The 25,819-nt window shown below is 45.0% G+C and overlaps 1 protein-coding gene across 3 annotated transcripts in view; it reads left to right on the top strand.

The window, feature by feature from the left end:
- MDN1 (midasin AAA ATPase 1) overlaps positions 1-25,819 on the top strand; it is a 211,576-nt gene that overhangs the window by 74,541 nt on the left and 111,216 nt on the right. For all 3 annotated transcript variants that reach the window (XM_053287391.1, XM_053287389.1, XM_053287388.1), the window contains exons 34-44: positions 526-759; positions 1,319-1,513; positions 1,694-1,902; positions 3,770-3,892; positions 5,358-5,555; positions 5,972-6,079; positions 6,973-7,161; positions 9,007-9,096; positions 9,201-9,461; positions 12,484-12,754; positions 14,149-14,308. In XM_053287391.1, coding sequence (XP_053143366.1) covers positions 526-759; positions 1,319-1,513; positions 1,694-1,902; positions 3,770-3,892; positions 5,358-5,555; positions 5,972-6,079; positions 6,973-7,161; positions 9,007-9,096; positions 9,201-9,461; positions 12,484-12,754; positions 14,149-14,308 — 2,038 coding nt within the window. The remainder of the gene's footprint in view (positions 1-525; positions 760-1,318; positions 1,514-1,693; positions 1,903-3,769; positions 3,893-5,357; positions 5,556-5,971; positions 6,080-6,972; positions 7,162-9,006; positions 9,097-9,200; positions 9,462-12,483; positions 12,755-14,148; positions 14,309-25,819) is intronic.

Here is a 25,819-nt window from a genome sequence, read left to right as displayed (position 1 = left end):
GCCCCAAAGAGCGCACAGATGCTCTGTGCGTGGTCGGCTAGTTAGTGTAAAAGACACACATCAAGGAACTACAGGTTGCTTACCTATAACATTTGTTCTACTAGTGGTCATCTGTCCTTTTACATGCCCTCCCATCCTCCACGCTGGGTCTACTGAAGGTGGACTCCGTGACTGAAGGGATGTGGAGTGGCACAGCCACATATAGTGGCTGGGGGTGGGATTCCCACCTAAATCAGGAGAATTTAGCTTGTTAGGTTCTGACGAGGTCTCTGCGCAGACACATAGCCCATTTGTGTAAAAGGACAGATGACCACTAGAAGAACCAAAGTTACAGGCACATAGCCCATTTGTGTAAAATGACAGATGACCACTAGAAGAACCAAAGCAACTTGTAGTTCTCTTGTAGGTTTACCATGAAATGCTGTGAGAAGTCTCTTGGTTATAGCAGCTGTGCCTTTTTGTAAAAGCACTTGAAAAACTGGCTTCCATTAAATATTTGATCTGTTCTCTTCTCTCCCTGCCAAGGAATGGATATAGCAGAACTCGTGATGGATTTCATAGAGTGGCTGACTAATCAAGAATTTGGATGCCAATGTATTCTCAGCATCCGGGATGTTTTGTCATGGGTCAACTTCATGAATGTCGTGGCCCAGGACAGACTGTCAGATTCCTCAGAGGAGGACCCGCTTTTTAGCATCTCTCCAGTGACATCATTTGTTCATGCTGCATGCTTGGTATACATAGATGGAATAGGTTCTGGTATGTCTTCAAGTTTTTTTCATGGCAGAATAGCCTTCAGTGTTAAAGTATCTGGCTAATGTTTAGGACCACAACGCACTAGTCTTGAAATCACGTTCTACAGATTGTATGGGTGGACCGGAGGCTCTGTCATCTATTTCAGCAGTGCCATGCCCTTGCACCGGGAACACAGGGTGGTTTAAAGCTGATTTGGCACAAGCAAAGCAAATTCCATCTTGGATGCTTGCAAGCCTCCAATAGTATTCCTCTTAACAGATTTTGCAGATTGTGGTGCAAGTTTATAAGACAGGCTGCATCTAACTGATAACTGTGTATGTACTCATGAGATGTCCCCATAACATACTGTAACTAAGCCTAGATATGTAAGCAAAATTATTGCATAGTCACGTCCTCTGTACCCTTGCCTCCATTTCCTTCATCACTTCCTGTTGTCTTGCTTGTGTATTTTCTGTATTGTAAGACCCTTGGGGTGGGGACCTGTGTAAATACCATGTATGTAGATGGCACTATACTTTGCATTCCTGACCATTGACACTTTGCTTGTTTCTTTTCAACATAGGCACAATGTCCTGTTCAACTGATGTGACTTTGGCTCGTGATAAATGTCTGGAATACTTGTGTGGAAGACTTTCCAAACTTGTGCAGCTCACTGAGGAGCAGAAGAATGAACTGAGAATTTATGACAGGGAGAGAGAGAGGGAAATGATCTGGATGGAGAACTATGTAGGAATCCACCCATTTTTTATACCAAGAGGCAAGAAGCTCTTATTTTGTTTAATTGCACAATTTTGAACAGTAATGATGAATGAGAGATGAGATGTTTAGGTCTAAGCCTCAGACTTGATTCAGTCGCATTGAAAAATGACATCTTGTAGTCATTGTCTGAGTCTGTAGTCTAACTCTGTTTTTGAATTTTGCTTCCTCTATGCTGTAGGGCCTCTTTATCAGAAGAACAATGTCTCAGACTATGCTCTAAATGCGGGAACCACAGCAATGAATGCACAGCGATTGTTGCGGGCTTTGCAGCTTAGCAAGCCCATCCTCTTGGAAGGCTCTCCAGGTGTTGGGAAGACTAGCCTGGTAGCGGCCCTGGCAAAGGCTTCAGGAAACTGCTTAGTTCGAATCAACCTTTCTGAACAAACGGTAGGTGGGTTGCTGCAGTCCTAACCAGAATTTCACACGTGAGAAGCTGTACTTGTAAATTTTTAAGACTGGTTGCAGGGAAGGTATTTGGAAAAATATTAAAGTAATAAGATGCATGTTGTCAAATAACTCGGTAGCATGCTACTAATGGAGCACATACATTTTCTATTCTTTTACCGTGATTGTCAGGGCTGTAATTTCCAAAGGATCTAATGCAGGAGTAAATATGAGTAGTGCTTATAAACACATGCTGTTCTGGTACCTAATTAATTAATTAACCAATTAATAATTTAAAAAACCTGTTTTAATAACTATTTTATTCTATTCTTGTCATGTATTTTAATTTGTGACTTTTAAATATTTTAAATTTTGTACACTGCCTAGAGATGTACATATCAGGCAGTCTAAAAATTATGATAAATAAAATAGGCTGACATCCAGACTAGCACTGCACTGCTGTAGCAGTGGTTGACATCCAGACTAATGTGCCCTAACGAGAAGAGGAAAGGATGATTTTTCAGTGATCTCCCCTTTCCTCTGAAGCCTTTCCACTGTGACTCAAGCAAATGTCCCTGAGGACCATCCCTGTTTTGGAGAGGCACAGTGGGCTTCAGAGGGAAGGGGAAATGATCTAAAACCACTCCTTCCCATTCATGTGGTGGCGCAGCAATAGTCTGGCTGTCCGTCTCTGTTAACATACATATTGTAAGAACCTTGATCATAGTGTGTTTTCAATGACAGTTGAGACATAGAACAAAATATTTCTCACTCTTGCTACTTTAAAAACCAGGAATGAACAGACTTGTGCCTTGCATGGTTGTTGTTTTTAATTTTTAAACCAGAGACCTGGATTACACAAACTGAACCAGTTACAAGTTGGCTTAGAAGGGTGGGGTTAATGACAAAATGGCAGCTCAGTGGGCAGAGCTAGCTGCAGAATGGCAGCTTTGGGAACAGCTAGTCACAGAGCTGCAGCCAGTTGCAATTACTCCCTGCATGTATGAGCCGTGCACGTCCCAGGGTACCCCAACACAAATCTTACAGTAGAAATCCACATGTTAGTTGCTGCAGGACAGGGATTCAAACTTTAGACCCTAGAGAGACCTAGTCACAAGCAGCCAACTGATAAATACTACACTTTTTCAAGTGAGGAACATTGAGACTAATGCTTCAACCCCAATCGACTTTTCATCTCTTCCCAAAAGAAGCAAGGGGGGGAAGGTGCCACTTCATTTACTCATCTCTTAGCAAAATTAGGATCACTGCAGGAACAACCACACATGAGAAGAGGTAGCCCATCACCATAACACTTTTCCTGCATAGGAAAAGGGTGAAAAGAATCGAGGATCTGATTTTACGATCCTTTAAGATTTTAAGAAAAAGATCTGATTTTCTTCTAAGGGTGTGTATAACTTGCATAAACTTTCTTCAGCACTTTATAATTGCAGCACAGTAAGTGGTGCAGCGGGGAAATGCTTGACTAACAAGCAAGAAGGTTGCCGGTTTGAATGCCCACTGGTATGTTTCCCAGACTATGGGAAAGACCTATATCGGGCAGCAGCTGTGTGGGTGGAGGCAATGGTAAACCCCTCCTGTATTCTACCAAGAAAACCACATGGCTCTGTGGTCGCCAGGAATTGGAATCGACTTGACGGCACACTTTACTGTATATGTGTGGACTCCCTGTGCTTATTCAGTAGGGAAGGAAAAGATCATTGCCATAGCACAATGGTTCATTCTGCCTGTGCTTGGGCTGGTATTTTTTACTTTTAAAAATATAGACACCACTGGAAATGTGGATAAGTTGTTTTCTGAAATGTGTCTATCTCACATGTATTTGGAAATCTTTTCTTCTCCTTCTTGCAAGGATATCACGGATCTGTTTGGCACAGATTTGCCCGTTGAAGGGGGCAAAGGAGGGGAATTTGCCTGGCGTGATGGACCTCTGCTTGCAGCACTGAAAGCTGGACATTGGATAGTGTTAGATGAGGTAAGTTCAGCTTTGCATATGGCAGAAAATTGTTTGTCTTTTGTAATCTCTGTAGACGTTGCAGCTCTGGATTTTGGTTCTTCAAAGGGATCAAAGAGGCAATGTTGTTCACATACGAACACCTCTCCTTCTTTTATTCTCCTTCCTCCAAAGTTTCTGTTCTGCCTTTATCAAGAGAACAGGGCAACCTCAGAGAAGATTGACTCATCACATTAGGTTTTGAAAAGCGTGAGCCTAGTTTTGTTCACTCCCTGCGAGACAGTGTCTTCTGTGAAACTACCCTCAATGTGTTGATGTAAATCTTGAGATATATCTTCCTGTATTCTGCATTGGTTTGGCAATACCCATCCTTTTATGACCAGGGGCTTCTGAGGATGGGCTGTTCTTATCTTGAGCAGCCTCAAACAGAGAAGCTACCTAGTTAACTGTTCAATCAACTACCTAGTTAATTGTTCTCCTGTTTTACAGAGTTTTATCCCAAAGGGCTTGCTTTCATATAAGTTGTTATGGAAAGGTAGAGCCTAATGTTTTCTGGGGGTATGTTCAGTTGGTGTTTGTTGCTAAAGATCTTTATCCTCTAGCATGAACTGCATCTCTCTTGTGGATTGCAGTGACAAAAATTGATTTCTGACTTCATGGACTAATGGTCTGGTTGCAGGAAATGGAAAGCCTGCATCTGACTTGCAAAGTTAATAACACTTTCTAATGCTGTTCTAGGCAAATTACTAGCTAGAAGTCAGTATTCTGTTTCTTAATTGAATTGAAGGCGTAATTGTGGGATTGGGTTATACGGAATTGTGTGATGGATTGGGCTGTGTGAACAGATTTGGATGTTAGGAAACAGACAACATTGTGGTAAACTAATTGGAGTAGATTCAAGGCCTGTTTATGTGTTTATATTTTGAGTCAAACATTTCATTGTGGATCGAATGGACTTGGAGGATCTAACAAATCTCATTGCTCATCTGCTGTGGCAATAGCCATGCACCCGTAGATGAGGAGTATTTAAACATTCATTTAATTTTAATTCTTACAGAATGCACCACAACCGATAAAAACCTTACAGAATGCACCACAACCGATAAAAACCTGTTTTAAAGAAAACCCATGTTCTGGTTTTTTAACAAGTTAATAACATTGGGTTCTAACAGGTTAATTAACCTCACAGTTGTACTTATTATTTGATTATTGTTACAGTGCAATAATATTGACTTGGATGGAGGAGTCAATAATCACCAATTTTGACTGATATGCACTAATTTCAAATCTTGGAGGTCATAACATTGGTCATAACAGTTTCTAACCTTGGAGGTCATTGTCCATTTAATTGGGGAGAATTAAGCAGTCATTTTGAAGAAAGATTAAAGGGAATGGTAAATATGGGAAATATTTCATTTTGTGTCTGTGTACGTTGTGAAGAACGGGGGGAATGTAATTTTTTCTCCTGATGGTTTTCCTCAAATAGCTGAACTTGGCTTCTCAGTCGGTACTCGAAGGCTTGAATGCTTGTTTTGACCATCGAGCAGAGATTTATATTCCTGAACTGGGAATGGGTTTTCGTGTCCAACACAAGACGACAAAGATCTTTGCGTGCCAGAATCCCTACAGGCAAGGAGGTGGCAGGAAAGGGCTGCCCAAGTCCTTTCTTAACCGGTTCTCGCAGGCAAGTCCATGATCTCGTTAAAAACTCCTTTTTTGCAGTTGTAAAATCAGTTTTTAAACAATAAATTGCAAATAGTCTACTCCACAAGCAAGTTACGCTCCAGTGCTTAACTTCCAGACTGATCCATCCCACTGAACTAAGTCACAAGTTCAAGATCAACTGATCTGAGGAGCAGCTAAAAATGTGCCTTTCTCTAAAGTACACTTGCTTAATTAGAAGATTTCTGTCATATTTAAATGCTGTTCCATCACTTTTTTCTTCTTTTTTTGGCTTTAGAAAGAGAGATTTTCTTTGTGACTCTGTTATTTAACTGAATTGCTGATAAAGCAGTTTTTGTCTGATATACATATGTACACCGTGTATATGATGTGTTCATATATTCATAGTTAGTTTTATTTCTTGTATTGATGGCATAGGTATATGTGGACCCACTTTCAGCAGCAGATATGGAGTACATTGGAAATAACCTGTTTCCTGCCATCGGTAAAAAAAATATTGCAAAGATGGTTGAATTCAACAATAAGGTAAATATGATCCCTGAAATTACATCTTGATGTGAGCAAACATCTTGAAGACTTGACGGCTCAGATAAACCATGCATCATAGAGGCTTCCTACAAACCCAAACTATGATAACAGCTATGTTGAAAAGCTGGTCGTCTCTGTTATCGGTTTATGCACTGAGGTGGTTCTAATCTTCAGCCTAGTTGAAAATGTGAGGTTATTGTGGTATGGGATCTTGCCTCCTCATTTAGCTGAACTCTATGGATGACCATTGGCTACATTGATACAGACACCACACACTGGATTTTAACTGACCACCAGACAGCTGTCTGAAAAGACTGAGTGAAACAAACTAGGAAAGGAAGAACAGGGTAGGGAATAGACTCACTAGTGGACAGCAATGGTTTTTGGTGAAATTGGGAGACATTCAGGGAGATGATTTCAGGAGGCACAGATTGCTGCAGAGGGAAGGAAGACAGCTGAAAATGGTCCTTGCCCCATGCCACAGAAAACCCTGATGTATCTGCGGAAGTTTAACCTGGATGTTAGCTGTATGTTCTATAATCATATGAAATCAGAAATATAGGGGCAACAGCTGCCCTCCTGGTATCCCAAAATAGCACTCCTGATGCTCTCAAATAATGCATTTTGAAACTGAAGAACTAATTGGAATTTGTTAGCACAATAGTTTGTATATGTATTCTGCCGATGCACAGTTCCTGAAATATGAACATTCTGTACCCATTTTGAAGGGGTCACAGTGCTAGTTGTGTGGAGCTGGCTTCTGGAAGCAATAAAATAGTAAATTGTGGTTCTTTGTAGCAAGCATACTTTTCTAGAATTGCCTTTTAATAAGTCTCTTAAGTCTGTAACACAGTTGAATTTGTAATCTGTTGAGTTGGTACATGTTTCAGATTGATCAAGAGATTATGGTTGAAAAGAAATGGGGACATAAAGGTGGACCCTGGGAGTTTAATTTGCGAGACCTTTTTCGATGGTGTCAGCTGATGCTTGTTGACCAGTCACCTGGCAGTTATGATCCTGGCCAACACATGTTTTTGATATATGGTGAAAGAATGAGAACTAAAGCAGACAGAGAGAAGGTAAGGAACACAAAGAGTGCTCTCAATCTTTTCTTCCTTTGCTCGATCAAGAGTACATGTGTGGGAACACTGGCCTGTTTAGAGCATTTTTAGATCCTAATGAAAAAAGAGAATTCAGGCAAAACTTACTATAGATACCTTTTTAAACATTATTTTAAAGATCACCTACTATCTCCTTTCCACAAACTCCAGATTAAAGGAATGGTTCAGTTAAATGGGCATTGCATATGAAGCCTCCTAGATAGTATTATGATTGATTATATTATTTCATTGTATTAAGAGTTGAAAAAAACTCCCTGTAGCCCATGGGACTGGGGAGCCATGCCCCCAGTTTCTACCTATAGTCATACAGACTGAAGAGAGAGTTTAAGATCTATAAAGAGATCCTGCCCAAGCTTCAGCTTATTTAAGTCAGAGACGTTCCTGGTTCAGACAACCTGAAGGATTATAGAAGATCTGGGAATTTCCCTGAGCTGTGTCCTGTGCCAGTACTTCCTTGGAGCCTTGAAAATCACTCTTTGTGGGGTTTTTGTACAGCTATCTCTGAAGTAAGATTAGTATCTGGCACTTGGGTGTACCATAGAAGTACTGAGGGAGCAGTTGAAAACTTTGTGACCTTTGTGCATAGTAGGGATGTGCACAAACCTGTTCGGCGTTGCATTCAAGGAACACTGAACAGGTACGGAACTGCCGCGTTCAAACCAGTTTGAATGCAGGGGCGGGGGTGACTTTAGGGTGCTTTTACTTTCCTTGCCACGTTTCACGTGTGCGCCTGCCACTTCCTGTTTTATGTTGATCGGGGCGGCAAGAGGGTATACAGCCGCCCCACGCCAGCATTTTTTAAAGCAGTGCCGGAGGGGGCACTGCTTTGTTTTAATTTAAAACATAAATTTTATGTTTTTTCATAATGCTTCTGAGCAAGCATTTTTCATAATGCTTCTGAGACATATTCTGAACCAGGTAATTATGAACTTCAGTAACGTGGCTGCACACAACTCATTTGGGGTTGACAGGTTTAGTGTAAAATTGTTTTGAAATTGTTCATAGTGATAAACAGCTTAGGCCCTGGGTATTTAAGAGAACGTCTTCTTCGCCATGATCCCCACCGCCTGCTAAGATCATCTGGAGAGGTTCGCTTGCGGCTGTCACCAGTTCGTCTGGCGGCTACTCAGAAACGGGCCTTCTCCGTTGCTGCCCTTGGACTTTGGAATGCGCTCCCCATCTCTGGCAATATAAGAGCCTCCCCATCTCTGGCAACCTTTTAAAAGGCACTGAAGGCACATTTATTCACCCAGGCTTTTAATTAGATTTATAGTTTTAAATAATTTTGATAGTGGGTTTTAAATGTTTTTTAATATTTTAAATAATTTTAATTGTTGTTTGAGTTAATGTTTTAAATGATTTTAATTGTAAACTACCCGGAGACGCAAGTTTTGGGCAGTATAGAAATAATAATAATAATAATAACAATAATAACAATAACAACAACAATAATAATAATAATATGAAGAAGAAGCAGCGGCGCCCTAGGTGCACTTCCAAAATAACTTGAGGAGCACCTCAACACCATAGGGACCACAGAAATCATCATCACCCAACTACAAAAACCAACTTTACTAGGAACAGCCTGTATTTTGTGACGATATCTATAATAATAGCAACAAAATTGACAATAAAATTCAGCCAATCTAGGTCCTTGGGAAGTACTCGATGTCTGGATAAAACAAACCAGTCAATAACCTGTCTGACTGTGTAAACAAGAAAGAATGATTGCATTGGAAATTGAAGATGAGGATTTTTGCATTCATTACAAATGAGATCTGATTCCCTGTTTGACTGCTTTAGGTAGTATCTCTATTCAAGGACATTTTTCGCCCGACTGCTGGTCCATATATGGGAACCAGACAATTCCACATCACTCCTTATAATGTTCAGGTGAGAGAAAATTAAAACAACTGCATCTTTAGTGTATTGCTTCTGACTTTCTACTCTGTACTGTGCACACAAGTGTTATATTTATGTTTTGAATTGTTTTGAAGGTTGGTTTCTCAGTCCTCTCCCGTGCCAACTATATTCCTCCTCCTGGCAGAAATCTATTGCTTCTCCACCATTCACTCCAGCCCTTGGAGTCAATCATGAAATGTGTGCATATGAGCTGGATGGTAGTTTTGGTGGGACCTGCAGCTGCTGGCAAGACCAGCCTAGTTCAGCTTCTGGCATATCTAACAGGTCATCAATTAAAGATTATGGCAATGAACAGTTCAATGGATACAACAGAGTTGTTGGGTGGATTTGAGCAAGTAAGTGTTGTTTACTTTGGGGTAAACTACTCATTTGTACATAAAAAACCATGTCAAGTATGGAATTGTATGTTAAATGCAAGTAAGAATTCCACTTATTGATGTTTACCAGTGTAAAATAGGCAGAATTTAAATAACTTTGGTTGATCAGTGCCAACAGAAAACTAAGGCTTTATCTGTTTTTCTGGAAAGTACAAGCTGATATCTGTTCTGTCTTGTGGAGTCTACTCTGTTACATGCCTCTGTTGCTATTGTCTTTCTAACTTATCTGCTGCTGCAGTCCAAGGGTGTCTCATGTGTGGGTTATGCTCTTCCATGTGACTCAGAAGGCAGGACTATGTGAATTGTTAAGACTTTTTAAGGCAAGGCTGGGAGCAGCATGACCTCCCCCCCACCCCCACACATCCCGTTCTGTTAGTCCTGCTTGACTCTTATCAGTTTTCTTGATCTTTTCTTAGGCTCTTTGGTTTTTTCATCTCCTTTCTGTAATCCTATATATGGGTAATCCTATATATACACCTTTTTTTAAAAAAAGGTTTCAGTTTGCGTCTTTTACTTTCATTTCCGTCCTCTGCAGTGGAGCGACCCAGGCACTGAAATCAGTGCCAATTCCCACCAGCCCTGTGGGCAGCCTACCATTCGCGGCTGCAGCCCCACTCCCCCCCCCCCCGCCCCACCCTGCATGCTCCAAGAAGCCTTGTGGGGTGTGCAGAAGACCACTGAGGCCCAGAAACCCCAACTATGGTCTCCTCCAGTGGCCAAAAGGCACAGAGGAAAATGGGGGCACAAAAGGCAATGGAGGTGCCTGAAGCTGCGGGAGCAGGCCCAACGGTATCCAACGACGCTCATGGTTGCAACGACGCTGCAACGATGCTCATGGTTGTTACCGAAAGTGCAGCGACAGCAGCAACTTCCCATCCAGTGAGCCCGGCTCAAATTGTGTCTTCTGGTCACTTTTTGTCGCTCACCCCAGGACCCTTGGGGGCATGGACAGTTCCCCAACCTACCCCAATGGGTGAAGCCCTCTCTCTGGTACCAGGGGGCTTGCCACCCAACTGGGGCACATGGTTTGGGGATTTATTGGCAAAATAATTTGAAAAATATGACCAACTGAGGTCATAAAAGAGGAAGTGGCACAAGAGGGTTTCTTTTTCCTCCTCTAACTCTTCTTCTTCAGTCCCGGAAGGGCCAGCCCCTAAAGAAGCGAAAACATGTTTAAAAAGCCAAAAGGGAATATCTAAGTCAGAACGCAGAGATAAGATAGTGCATTCATGTGAGCAGCAGCAAATATTTATGTACCGCTTTTCAACAAAAGTTTCCAAAGTGGTTTACATAGAGAAATAATAAATAAATAAGATGACTCCCTGTCCCCAAAGGGCTCACAATCTAAAAAGAAACATAGACAAATACCAGCAACAGTCACTGGAGGTACTGTGCTGGGGGTGGATAGGGCCAGTTACTCTCCCCCTACTAAATAAAGAGAATCGCCACATTAAAAAGTGCCTCTTTGCCAAGTTAGCAGGGGTTTTACCTTTCACTATGGGCCAGGCCGTCACCCCCACCACATTGGCTAGGTGGTTAAAGGAATGCATAGCTCTAGCCTATGAGTCCCAAAACCTCAGGGTGCCCACTAAGGTGTCTGCCCACTTTACAAGGGCTGCAGCTTCATCTGCGGCTTTCTCTATGAATGCCCTGGTACAGGATATTTGCAGAGCAGCCACCTGGCGGGCGCCATCTACCCTTACTAAACTCTACAAGTTGGATGCCTTCGCTTCTGCTCCAAGCATCTTTTGGGAGGTGAGTTCTCCAGCAGGTTCTCCCTTCAGAGTAGGTGCAGGTCTCCCTCCTTGGTTGGACTTAGGGCTGTGGTATGTCCCCACACATGAGACGCAGCAACAGTGAGTGGAGCATTGGTTACTCACTGTGAAGGCTTCCTGTGCTGCATCCAAGGGCGTCTCGACCTGCCCTGCAGCACGAGTGCCTACTTTACAGGGATACTCTGAAGGGGATAATCTCTTCTTTGCTTTGACCTGCTTCTGCGTATTTTATAACTTCTTCCTATTGAAGTCTATCTTAGAAAGGTGCCACAAGACTGTTTACCATAGGTGACTGGGACTGTCATCTTTATGCTGACTGGCTACATTAGAGTAGTGAAGAGGCTCTCATCAAGGTTCTCTGTCATCCATATTTGAAGAAGAATTTGTGAAGAGTTGTTGGAGAAAGGATCTGGATTTCTTCTCCTACTCCCCCACTTCCAAATAAGTGATCAGCAAACCTCATAAAACCTGTTTGTTGCATTTGCAGTTCCCAGTCCATTGGATTTCCATGCACATTTCCCAAACCTGTAGATAATATGTGGAGAGAAGCCTACTTTTACTTATATATCATCTTTGAGGATTGGGGCAACTGAATATAACTTGTGGGACAGGATGGGGGAAGGAATCTAGAAAATACTGTAAAGTAGATCGAACCACTGTTGAAATATAATTTAACATGAGCTCTAGTATCTAATCTTAGTGTACAAACAGCAAATTACTTGCCTATAGTTCTCTTACACAGGGAACCTACTTTCTTAATTATTTGAAGGTAAGTTCTGTTTATATAATACAGTATTTTATAAAATACTGTTTATATAATACAGTATTTAAAATTTGTACACTGCCTAGAGAGTTATATATCAGGTGGTATAAAAATATGATAAATAAATATTTGTTCTAGTCAGTGATTTGTTTATAACTTATGAGCCCCTGGTGGCGCAGTGGTAAAACTGCCGCCCTGTAACCAGAAGGTTACAAGTTCGATCCTGACCAGGGGCTCAAGGTTGACTCAGCCTTCCATCCTTCCGAGGTCGGTAAAATGAGTACCCAGAAATGTTGGGGGCAATATGCTAAATCATTGTAAACCGCTTAGAGAGCTCCGGCTATAGAGCGGTATATAAATGTAAGTGCTATTGCTATTGCTATTATGGTAGAATCCAGTAGTGGTAATGATTCTAATGACTGAACTATTAAATGTGCCGTAGGTTGACATCATTAGGCCATGGAAAAGTTTGCTGGAGAAAGTGGAGATCGTTGTGAGTACACTTCTCAGGGACAGCCTTCTCCTCACGGCTATCTGTCCAGATGATGCTGAAGTTGTGTTGCGTGCCTGGAGCAGTTTCATTCTTAATTTTAAACCAAAGTCTCTGGGGGAAGGAAATCAAGAAATCACTATTGAACTAGTGAACAAATTGGAGGGAGTTCTTATACTGGTTCAACGGCTGAATAACAAGATCACCTCCTACTCAAAGCCAGGTATGTACGAGGAGGACATAGAAAGCAAGAACATAGAGACTGCTCTAAGTACATTTTTTTCATGGTGAAAGTGGTGTGTCTTCATGGAATGCGTCCATGGAGGTACATGTGTAATCGAATGGTTCTCAATTACCTGTGTTATTATTTATGCTAGTGTGCTAGGGCTTGGAATAAATTTCCAGAGCCAAATTGGGGTTTTTCTTTAACATCAGTGTTGGTGAATTCTGCATATTACGAATACAAATCTAGAAATGAATCTAACCAGACTGATTTGTTTTTGTTTTTAAATCTCTAGTTGCACAAAATGTGATCAAGGTCTATTTTTCAATAAAATTTGTGCTCTTTTCTGTCAAAATAAGTTGTACATATAGCCTACAACAATTTTAAGATCTGATTTTAAAACTCAAGATCTGTTTGAACAATGTAAAGTGGGTAAATCCAGATTTTCAGGAATTTCTCAGTCCATAATATCCTATTTGTAAGTAGGTCAGGAATGGCTTTGATGTTAGATCACTAACTAGTGATCAGTTCACCCAGCACATTCCATTCCACTATTCTCGTGAATATGTGTTTTAAGCTGCCACATTTCTGTAAAATACAGAAATATCCCACTTCTGTTCTCCTCAATCAGCGTGTAGGGAAAGTATCATAATGTTAAAAATGTACTTGCTTGATAGTTTAAGATGTGTTTAGCAACACCAAGAAAAATCTTCTCGATATTCTAATCCATTTTATTTGAATCTGTTTTTAAACTTTTGAAGGGCAAAAGTGGGAGACTTTCATTCTTACACAGTAGAGCAAATTAACTTAATCATGGATTGAATCCTCCCACTTTCACCAAATCGGCATGGCTGATGTCAATTAAAGTGTTTTCCAGCATGTCATGGGAGGTAGACGCACCCCAGTTCTGTCCTATCTTCCTTCAGTGTACTGGGCTTAGAAAGAGCACCCACTCTTCCACCTAAATTTCTTGCTCTTGCTTACCCTTTTTTTCTTTTCATGTTTCCTTCAGTGATTAGTTAGGGGGAACAAAGTTTGTTTTTTTTTTAAAAAAAGATGGAACATCACAGAACAGACTTTATCTTTTGACTCTAAAAGCATGGATGACAGAATAGGATCATTCTCCAAAGAACTCTCAGAGCAAGAATTGCAACAAGGTGCTGATGTAGACCTTGCGATTCCAGGTCTCCTTCCAACAAGTGAGCTCTCCCTTTTCTCTCGCTCCATAAAACCTCAGAAAAAAAGAGGCCTCATTGGATACCCAGGGCATTTGATCTGTCCTTGTAAAGTTGTGGAGAATGTCCTCCATTATTTTTAGGAATAGTGCTGGAAATGTTTCAGTAATGACTTATTGTATCTCTAAGTGTATTTCTCCCTGCCTCCCCTGTTTCAAGAGTTTTCGAGACTTGTGGAAGAGTTTCGACACTTCAGGCTCCAGGTAGTTCAGTTTATGAAGAGCAAGAGCCATGGGACTTTTGAGTGGGTTGATGGAATGTTGGTTCAGGCTTTGCAGTCTGGAGACTGGCTTCTGATGGACAATGTTAACTTCTGCAGGTAAGACTACAATAGTATTTGCCTCAGTTGTTCGTCCTTTTGGCCTTGCAGTTTTAGTTTCTGTAAACTGATGATCTGGATTGTGATCCATTGTATTCATAAGAACTGGGTTTCTGCGCCTGCGCAGGGACCTCCCGGGCTGACTAGCTAGCTCCTCTTCGCGCCCCGCCCGTCTGCACGTGCCTTGCAGCTTCCGTTGGAATCGACGGTTGGGGCGCCTCTCCTTCAGTTTTCTCTTGACCGCCAAAGCGCTTACACCTCTTGGCTGTTGCTCCTCAATTGTTATCAAAAATTTGACTTCGGACTGTTTGACTATTCTCTACTGAGCGGATTAATTGGTTTGACTTCAGAACGAACAACGGACTTGATTTTGGGACTCTGATTCTAACTACGAAGTTTGTACAGGACGGTTTTGACTCGGAACGGCGAACGGACTTGATTACGGACTCTGCTTTGTTTGTTCCTAAGATTGTTTACTGAATTTGACTCGGAACAGCATTTGGACAATGGAAGCTAAGAAGACATTCAAACGGTGTGAAAAGTGTCGAGCAAAGTTGCCTTCGACTGATTATCACGACGCCTGTTTGATGTGCCTAGGAGAGAATCATAACACGGCGGCGTGTAAGATATGCTGCTCGTTTTCAAAACAAACTAGACAAAATAGAGCTCTCAGGCTTCGAGCTGTGTTATACGAGGAGGCACTTCGACCGCCAACTCCTTGTCCGTCGGCGTCGATGAGTTCCAGATCGACATCGGGAGCTTCGATGTCGAAGGAGTGCGGTGCGTCAAGCTCCCCGGGATTGGGTTCCAGTGGGTCTGCTGATACGCAGTCTAAAACCGCTGTTGACACTCTGTTTAAGAAACCAAAGGAGGTTTCAAAAAAACGGAAGCATAAGGATAAAGATCGTCATGCTTCTGAGAGGGAAGGTCGCCATCGTGAGGAGTCTCGACATCGAACTCCCTCACCGACGGCAGCACAGATTTACGACGTGGACTCGGCTGAGTCCCCTACAGCCTCGACGTCGACGCCTTCGGTATCGACGGTCAGGATGATTTCGGCTTCGACATCGACTTTAGTCTCGACATCGACACCAGCGTCAACATCGAGATTGGACCAAGGCAGTCTGGGACAGGCATCGACATTGGAATCGACATCAACATCGATATCGGCGTCGAGGCATTTGCAAGTCTCGGCATCGGAGCCTCCCATAACTGCCCAGGCGGTGTATGCCATTCCTCCGTCGGCGTCCACGGTGCCGGAGCAGATATTGAATGTGAGCACTGCTCCTTCGTCGATGTTGACGGCTTCGACATTGAGGAGGATTCCTCATCTTTTGTCACCGGCATTGACGCCGGCACAGTCCCCCTCGACGCCGAGGACTCCGAGTCTGGCTACACACGGGGACGGACTTAGAGAACTGCTGGAGTCGAGTTCGAGTACCCCCTCGGGTGCGACGTTTCGCGGCTTCCTGTCGACAGGCTTAGACGAGGGTCCTGGAGGTGGAGAGCTGGCTGATCTGCCTCATATTGCCTCACTGACACCAGCAGTGGTCCAGGATCCGAGAACCGATGTCGGATGCTCTACGATGCTGCAGCCAACTCATTCCTGCGGTTTCCGCCATGGTGTGCCGGATGATTATGCAGAGTTCTTGCGTTGGAAAGCGGCACAGGTAGAAATGCAACCAGTGCAAGGGCTGCGGAATTTTGTGCAGGCTGGACAACTTGCTCAGCCGCTGCTGCAGTCAGAGCATGCAGACCATCAGGGGCCGTCTGTGAACTTGCCTATACAAACACCATTGGTGCAAGTTCAAACTTACCTTCCAGAGAATTCACAGTTACCTGTGGTCCAGACGAGGATGCCAGAAAAACCTGCTGGGAAAAGAAAGAGGAAAGCAACACCTCCTCCTTCTGAACCATCATCTTCACCCTCTGATGACAGTGAGGACGATGAGTCGGGACCGGCCTCTGACGGAGATGATATCAGTCGTAGGTCGGACCCCCCTTCGGATGTGCCACCAAAACTATCCACCTCGCCAACTGAGGAATTGAAAGCTTACCATATCCTCATAAGGGACATCGCTGAAGCCCTGGGCATGGACGTAAGCTCTCCGGATGCGGACGTTGCTGACCCGGTCTATAATATGATGAAGCGGTCTAAGACTTCGCATCCTGTTGGCCTCACCATGATTCCTGGGATAGACAAGGCTGCGAAGGTGGCATGGGACTCAGTGGGGGTCGGGGCTCTGACTTCCAAGCGCATTGAGAATTTGTATAGGGTGACTGAAGGAGAGAACTCTTACCTGTTACGTCATCCTATACCGAACTCCTTGGTTGTCAGTTGCGCTTCATCCACCAAGAGTGGACACCGTCATTCCACGCCTGCTGACAAAGAGGGGAGGAAAATGGACGTTATGGGTCGAAAGATCTATAGCACCTCCAGTTTAGCAATTCGTATTGCTAATTATGCGGCGTGTATGGCACGCTATAACCATTTACTTTGGGATGCGCTCTTACAGGATTCATCCTCTTTATCTCCGGAGGACTTCCAATGGAGATTTAATGATGTGTACGAAAGAACAACGGCAATAACGCGCCAACAACTGAGCGCATTCAAACACTTGTCGGAGACGGAATCGAGAGCAATGGTGACGGCAGTGAGCTTGCACGGGCATGCGTGGCTTCGCTCAGCAACCCTGCAGACAGACATGAAGGAGAAAGTCGAGTCCTTGCCATTTGACGGCAAAGGCTTATTCCATGAGGACACGGACACGTCAATGGAGACGTTGAAAAAATCTAAATTCACTGCCCGCACCTTTATGGTGCCTTCGAGCGGTTCCAGCTCAACTGCAAGGAGCCGCACTTATTATCAGAGAAAGAGTGATCGGTATCGGGACCGCAAAGAATACCGAAAGCAATTCAGACCTTACCAACGCGGTAAGGGCTTTAACCAAAGACAAAAAGGAAAAACAGCTCGTCAAGGCGACAAGGACGCTTCCAGCAAGAGCTTTTGACGGGACTGTTCGTCCACTGCATCAGTTTTGCAGCAGCATATTAAGTCCAACGCTACAATCCAGGACCCACTACATCGGCCCTGTAGTTGCCAGGATCAACATCAAACTGGCAAGCCGTGCGCCAGCATGGCACAACATAACATCCGACCGGTGGGTACTAAGAATAGTGCAGACTGGATATGCGTTGGAGTTCGAGACAAGGCCTCCCTTCTCTGGACTGGTCTATACGCCGGCCACAGAGGTGTTGCGGGAGGAGGTCAAGGTGCTGCTGGAGAAACAGGCGATCACGCGGGTGCAATGGGCGAACAGACTGACTGGCTACTATTCCCGGTATTTTCAGATACCAAAGAGAGACGGTGGAATAAGAGCCATAATGGACCTGAGGGGGCTCAACCTCTTCATTCGGACCAGGAAATTCAGAATGGTGACGCTGCAGGGAATTCTGCCTCTGCTGGTGAACGAACAGTGGGCAGTTACTCTGGATCTCAAGGACGCTTATTTTCATATCGGGATACAGGAGAGTCACCGCAAGTTCCTCCGGTTTACAGTGGGGGCACAGATCTATCAATATGTGGTGCTTCCATTTGGACTTTCTACTGCTCCCAGAGTGTTCACAAAGGTGATGGCGGTGGTTGTAGCCCACCTACGAACTCAGGGCTTGAGGCTGTATCCGTATTTAGACGATTGGCTCGTGGTGAGCCACGACAGGAGTTTACTTACCCGCCAAGTGCAGATGCTGCTAGCCTTATTGGAGTGCCTCGGCATCAATGTGAATTGGAAGAAGTCGAGACTCGAACCCATGACTCGAATGAACTTCATCGGAGCGGTGCTGGACTTGGAATTGGCCAGGGCGTTCTTACCTGCAGAAAGAATTACCCAAATGCACGAACTCATACGTCACTTTCAGAGGACTCCACGGCAGCCAGCGGTTCAAATCCAGCGGATGTTGGGTTTGATGGCATCATGCACCGCAACGGTGTCACACACGCGCCTCCGCATGCGCACATTGCAGCATTGGTTTCTCCACAACTTCCGACCCAATGTGGATGGCCAGAATATGCACTTGACATTACCACAACATGTCCTCGCCAGCCTGGGGTGGTGGCTAGACATGGGCAATTTGGGCAAAGGAGTCGAGTTTGTGTCCAAGGAGCCCACCTCCCAGATAACGACAGATGCCTCGATGGCGGGCTGGGGTGCGCATTGCGCCAGCGTATGCGTGCAAGGGACATGGACCCAGTTGCAGAGACTTCAGCATATAAATTACTTGGAGCTATTGGCTGTGTTCCAGGGCCTAAGGGCATTCGAACCTATGATAAGGGGACGAGCAGTACAGCTGGAGTTAGACAACACGACGGCGATTGCCTACCTCAACCATCAAGGGGGGACAGTGTCACTGTCTCTTTGCCTACTTGCGAGAAAAATATGGGACTGGTGCATTCAACATTCAATTCACCCGGTGGCAATACACATAAAGGGTGTAGACAACTGCTTGGCCGACAGGCTCAGCAGGGACATCAGTTTCAACCAAAGACACGAGTGGGAAATCAACCCGATGTATCTCGACAGGGTGTTCGAGATCTGGGGGGGTCCCATCGATAGACTTATTTGCCACGGTTGCCAACAAAAAGTGTGTCAATTATTGTTCGCGTGCGGGCATAGGCCAAGGATCCCTGGGGGATGCTTTTCAACGGGCCTGGAAGACGGGACTGTTATATCTTTTCCTCCCGCTGCCGTTAATGGGCCGTGTGGTTGCGCAGATATTGCGGGACCAAACGAAATGCATACTTCTGGCTCCATGGTGGCCGCGCCAGCCGTGGTTTGCCACACTTCTGGGAATGTCTCATTCAGTGTTTCACAAGTTCCCCAAGGCTCCAAACCTGTTACAAAGAGAACACGGAAAGGTGTTACACCCTGATGTGCACTCTCTCAAGCTGACCGCTTGGAGAATCAACTATTAAACAACATCTTACTAAACAGTAGGCGTGCGTCGACAAGACGCAGTTATGCCTGCAAGTGGAACCGCTTCAAGAGTTATATGAGGGGGAAGAGTGTCACGCCATTGCGTGCAACCCCACGGGATGTGCTACGTTACCTGACATAGCTCAAACTGAGTGGATTGGCGAATGTCTCCATTAAGCTGCATTTGGCTGCAATCTCGTCAAAGCACAGGGGATGGGATGGGTCCACGGTTTTCTCCCACCCGGAATGTAAACGTTTCCTGAAGGGTGTTAATAACCTTTACCCGCCTGTGCGCAGCCCAATGGAGCAATGGAGTCTGTCTTTAGTACTCTCTGCCCTAACGGAGGCACCTTTTGAGCCACTGGCGACTGTTCCACTGAAGTTTCTGACCTTGAAGGTGGCATTCTTGGTAGCCATTACATCGGCTAAGAGAGTGAGCGAGATGACGGCCCTGCGGATGGATAGACCCTACACTCAATTCTATCCACACAAGGTTGTGATGCGTCTCGATCCGAGATTCCTGCCGAAGGTGGTAACAGATTTCCACTTAAATCAAGACATAGTGCTACCAACTTTTTTCAGTAGTCCGGAGACGGACTTAGAGAAGGCCCTCCACACATTGGACGTGCGTAGATCACTCCTATACTATTTGGAGAGAACTCATGACTTTAGGAAGAGTAAAAAGCTTTTTCTCTCCTTCCGGGGGCGTAGCAAGGGCCGTCCAATCTCTCGCCAGAGACTTGCTCACTGGCTAGTGGAACTGATTTTCCTCGCCTATAAAAGCCAGAAGATAACACCGCCAAAGACAGTTCGGGCTCACTCTACTAGGGCCTACGCAACGTCTGCGGCACATCTGTCAGGCATTAAAATGGCAGATGTCTGCCTGGCGGCGACATGGTAATCGCATCTACCATTCGTAAAGCATTATGCTCTGGATCTGCGGATGGCTAGGGAGGCGAATTCTGGAAGATCAGTGTTGAATCGTGTGTTGGCATAGCTGGGGGTCATCTGCACCCGCCTCCTTATGGGGTAGCTTGCTAAACACCCAGTTCTTATGGATACAATGGATCACAATCCAGATAAACAGGTTGCTTACCTGTAACTTATGATCTGGATGTGATCCGTTGTATTCATAAGTCCCTCCCAGCCGGCCCCGCTGCAGAATGCCTGGACTAGTGGATGCTGGTGTACGGATCGTCACTTATATGGCGGTCTGCGAGAAATCTGAAGGAGAGGCGCCCCAACCGTCGATTCCAACGGAAGCTGCAAGGCACGTGCAGACGGGCGGGGCGCGAAGAGGAGCTAGCTAGTCAGCCCGGGAGGTCCCTGCGCAGGCGCAGAAACCCAGTTCTTATGAATACAACGGATCACATCCAGATCATAAGTTACAGGTAAGCAACCTGTTTTTGTGTGTGTTTAGTTTCATTATGTTTGATGTTGATATAACCTTGCTCTGTCTGTCAGTTTCTATCTCACTGTTCTTCATTGCACAGCCCGCGGGCAAATGGAGGCCCACACAAACCCCACTGGCGGCTCCTGGCTTGCCACCCCGCCCCGCCCCCCGCAGCCTCCTCAGCCATTGCAAGCTCTCTCCTTCTCTTCTTCCTGCCACAGCCACTCATGCTCGCTCTCTCGCTCTCCTATTCCTGCCGTGACCACCGTATTCTCTCTCGCTTCCCCTCCCTCCTCCTGCCACTTTTGCTGTTGGGGCCATCTCACTCCCTCTTCCTCTCCTCTACCTATCACTGGCATGTCCATGTACTGGTCAGTTCATACCTGGTGGTAAATAGCTGAATGAGCCCTTCCCTCTCACACCCAAGTGAGAGGAAAGGGCACATCCACCCCATTACTGACATACAAGCAGACTGGAAAATGGTGGCGGTCGCATTGCCCTATGAGGGGATGGATGCGCCCATTCCTCTCACTCATGTACAACAAAAGAACTGGTTAAACCAATTACTGCCATGCCAACTGGCAGGGAAGTGGTGGCATTGGCAGCTGCAGCAGGAGAAAGAGTGGGGTGTGGCGAGAGAGAGTGGCAAGCCAGTGGCTGGGGCCTGCATCAAGGGGGCTAGTGCTGGCTCAGATTGCACAGTGGCAGTGGGGAAGTGGGGGTCTGGCAGGGCAGTGAGTAGGTAGGAGGCCCCCTGAAAATTTGGCAGTGCCTCTGATGCCACCCCAAAAGGTGGGGGGCTGCCCCTCGGGGAGGTTGGCACAGTAGCCGCCACTTCAAAAATAGTGAAGATCACTGATCTAGCTAGTTAGTTGCTGGCCTAAACTTTTTGGCGGGGGTGGGGATACACAGACAGCAGTTATATCAAATGCAGCATGCTTAAGGAGCTCCCGTTTATCAGACCTACTTCATTAATTAATAAAATTAATTAATTTAATTACTTAAACCCCAACTGCCAGTGGGGTTTGTTAAGGTTGGACTTACAACCACCTCCACCTCCACAGGGGCGAGGGGCCTATTAGAATCGTCCGCCCGAAGAGGTTATTGGATCCGGTGGGATTCCAAAAAGCTTTGGAGGGATTCATTGTTGGCTCTGCTGGTGAACCTGTTGATGCCCTGGTGGAGAATTGGAACAACTTGCTCACCAGGGCAGTAGACACGATTGCTCCTAAGCATCCCCTCCGACCCGCTTCAAAATTGGCCCCTTGGTATATGGAAGAGCTATGGGGGCTGAAGCGGCAAGGTAGGCAACTGGAGTGCAAGTGGAGAAAGACTCGACTCGAATCTGACAGATTACGACATGGAGCACATCTAAAGATCTATGCTCAGGCAATATGTGCGGCAAATAGCAATAGCAATAGCAATAGCACTTACATTTATATACCGCTCTATAGCCAGAGCTCTCTAAGCGGTTTACAATGATTTTTTAGCATATTGCCCCCAACATTCTGGGTACTCATTTTACCAACCTCGGAAGGATGGAAGGCTGAGTCAACCTTGAGCCCCTGGTCAGGATCGAACTTGTAACCTTCTGGTTACAGGGCGGCAGTTTTACCACTGCGCCACCAGGGGCAAAGAAGCGGTTCTTTTCTGCCCGTATTGCCTCTGCGAGTTCACGTCCAGCAGAGTTGTTCAGGGTTGTGAGGGGACTAGTATCTGCCCCCACTCCTTTGAACCAGAATTTGGAATCATCAGTTACCTGCTGTGATGTGTTTAAAGAGTTTGTCGCAGATAAAATCTCTCAGATTCGGGGCAACAGATGGAGACTCCACAATTAATTTGATGTCTGAACTGGAGGTGTCCAACTATTCCTCTTATGTGATTTGACTGGATCAGTTTCAGTTTGTGACTCCTGAGGATGTGGACAAGCTGCTTGGGGCGATGAGGCCTACCACCTGTTCTCTTGACCCTTGTCCAGCATGGCTTGTTCAATCTAGCAGGGAGACTGTTGTAGTTGGCCTGGTGGAAATTATAAATGCCTCTCTGAGGGAAGGCAGGATGCCTCCTTGTCTTAAGGAGGCAATTATTAGACCACTTCTAAACAAGCCTGTTTTGGACCTCTCAGAGTTGAGCAATTATAGGCCTGTTTCCAACCTCCCATGGCTGGGCAAGGTGATTGAGAGGGTGGTGGCCTCTCAGTTCCAGATGGTCTTGGAGGAAACTGATTATCTAGACCCATTTCAAACTGGCTTTCGGCCAGGCTATGGGGTGGAGACTGCCTTGGTTGGCCTGATGGATGATCTCCAATTGGGAATTGACAGAGGAAGTGTGACTCTGTTGGTCCTTTTGGATCTCTCGGCGGCTTTCAATACTATCGACCATAGTATCCTTCGGGAACGTCTGAGAATGTTGGGAGTGGCAGGCACTGTTTTACAGTGGTTCCGCTCCTGCCTCTCAGACAGATTTCAGATGGTGTCGATTGGAGATGGTTACTCTTCAAAATCTGAGCTTAAGTATGGTGTCTCCCAAGGCTCTGTACTTTCTCCAATGCTTTTTGACATCTACATGAAACTGCTGGGAGAGATCATCAGGGGATTTGGAGCTGGGTGTTACCAGTACGCTGATGACACCCAGATCTACTTCTCCATGTCAACTTCTTCAGGAGCTGGCATATCCTCCCTAAATGTCTACCTGGAAGCAGTAACGGGCTGGATGAGGGAGAATAAACTGAAACTGAATCCAGATAAGACAGAGGTACTTATTGTGCTGGGTCAGAACTCTAGAGACTATTTTGATCTGCCTGTTCTAGATGGGGTCACACTTCCCCAAAAGGAACAGGTTCGCAGTCTGGGAGTACTTCTGGATTCACACCTCTCCCTGGTTTCTCAGGTTGAGGCGGTGGCCAGTGGTGCTTTCTATCAGCTCTGGCTGATATGCCAGCTGCGCCCGTTTCTTGAGATCAATGACCTCAAAACATTGTTACATTTGTTGGTAACCTCCAGACTGAACTTCTGTAATGCGCTCTATGTGGGGCTGCCTTTGTACATAGTCCGGAAACTTCCGTTGGTTCAGAATGCGGCAGCCAGGTTGGTCTCTGGGTCATCTCGGAGAGACCACGTTACTCCTTTGTTGATGGAATTACACTGGCTGCCAATAGGTTTCCGGGCAAAATACAAAGTGCTAGTTATAACTTACAAAGCCCTAAACGGCTTAGGTCCTGGGTATTTAAGAGAACGTCTTCTTCAGTACAAGCCCCGCCGCCCATTGAGGTCATCTGAGGAGGTCCGTCTCCAATTGCTGCCAACTTGTTTGGTGGCTACACAGAGACGGGCCTTCTCAGCTGCTGCCCCAAGATTGTGGAATGCGCTCCCTAATAAGATACAAGCCTCCTCATCTCTGGCAATTTTTAAGAAATTACTGAAAACGCATCTCTTTAACCAAGCTTTTTCAGCTTTTAAAAACTTATTTTTAAATTGTTTTGGCTATTTAATTGGTATTTTATGATGTTTTAATTGTTAATTATTATTTTATGTAGTTTATAATTTTTGTTTTGTTAATTGATTTTAATGGTGTTTTGATGTAAACCGCCCTGAGCCTTTTGGAATGGCGGTATAAATTTTTTAATAATAATGATAATAATAATAATGATAATAATAATGATAATAATAATGATAATGATGATAAATAAATAAATAAATAAATAGTTGCCCAGAGCATTTGTTTGTACTGGTATTTCTCCCCAGATGACTGCGACAAGGTTTCAACATTGCTTTCCATGTTTATGCTAATTTACCTAAGCACCAATCAAAATGTTGATAGGACATTGTGTTGATTGATTATCCTAATATGAAATAGCACATGGTTAAGTTGTCAATCACTTGTAAAGCACCTGCAATTTTTAGGCCTGGTAAATAATAATTTAAAAAACAGCCTACAAGCATATGATCTAATATATACAACACAGAATGAGAAAAGAATGGGGAAGGAAGAAGAAAAAAGTATCTTGCACAGCCTTTGGATTTCTGGTAGTTCTGACTTTCATTTTTTTAGCCTTTGCTTGAAGGTCTACTATACTAATACTATGGCATTATCATTGAAAAGTTGCATGCTCTGTCTACAGAAGATTCTTCACTGTTCCTGCAGTCCAAGGGTGTCTCACATGTGGGCTATGCTCCTCCATGTGACTCTAGAAGGCAGGACTATGTGTATTGTTAGGCTTTTTAAGGCTTGGGGGAGCATGATCCCTCCAGTTTTTAGTCCTGCGTGGCTCTAAGGCAGCTTCTTCTCAGCTTTTCTCAGCTTCTAGTTTTCTTTCCTTCTTTTTCTGTTCTTCTTTCTATTTTTTCCTATATGGGGAAAAAAGAACTCCTTCCAAAGGCCATTGGAGCAGCCAGGAACCTGCCCCTAAGTTCCTGTTCACCGGCTGGCTCAGCGGAGCTCTTTGGAATGCTTAGCCCCTGCCGAACAGCTGACGGGCAGCGTTCTGGAGCAAGAGGGAGTCCTAGCCGCCTTTTTTGAGGGTGGGGAAGTGATCAAGGCACCAACCTTACTGCCGCTTCCCAGCAGCCCGCCGTCCACAGCTGCAACCCTGCTACCCCTGCATACTCCGAGAAGCCTTGCAGGGGATGTGGAGGAACGCCAAGGCCCAGAAGTCCCAGCTATGGCCTCCACCAGTGGCCAGAAGGCCCAGAGGAAAACGGGGGCTCCAAAAACAGCTACGGTGCCCGAAGACATGGGAGTGGGCCCAGTGGCATCCAGATCTGTAGTGGTGCACACCATTCTGACCAGGAGTGCAGTGACTGCAGCAACTTCTCATCTGGTGAGCTCGGCCCAAGTTGGGCCTTCAGGGCATCCACACTTTCCCATCCATCCACAGTGAGTAAAGCCCTCTCCCAGATGGCTGTAGCTACGCCACCTACCTGGGACACGTAGTTTGGAGACTTGTTGGAAAGCTCATTTGAAAAATATGACCAACCAAGGTCAAAAAAGAGGAAGCGGACTGAGTGGGTTTCTTCTTCCTTCTCTACCACTTCTTCATCAGTCTCGGAGGCGCCAGCCCTTTAAAAAGTGAAGAAAAAGCAAAAACATGTTAAGAAAGCCAAAAAGGGGAGATCTAAGTTGAAACAGAGGGATAGAAGTGTGCAT

Source organism: Hemicordylus capensis, chromosome 1 (genome assembly GCF_027244095.1).
Source record: "Hemicordylus capensis ecotype Gifberg chromosome 1, rHemCap1.1.pri, whole genome shotgun sequence".
In the NCBI taxonomy this organism is placed as follows: domain Eukaryota; kingdom Metazoa; phylum Chordata; class Lepidosauria; order Squamata; family Cordylidae; genus Hemicordylus; species Hemicordylus capensis.
Note: the sequence above shows the minus strand (reverse complement) of the source record. Positions and strands in the feature narration are given on the sequence as shown.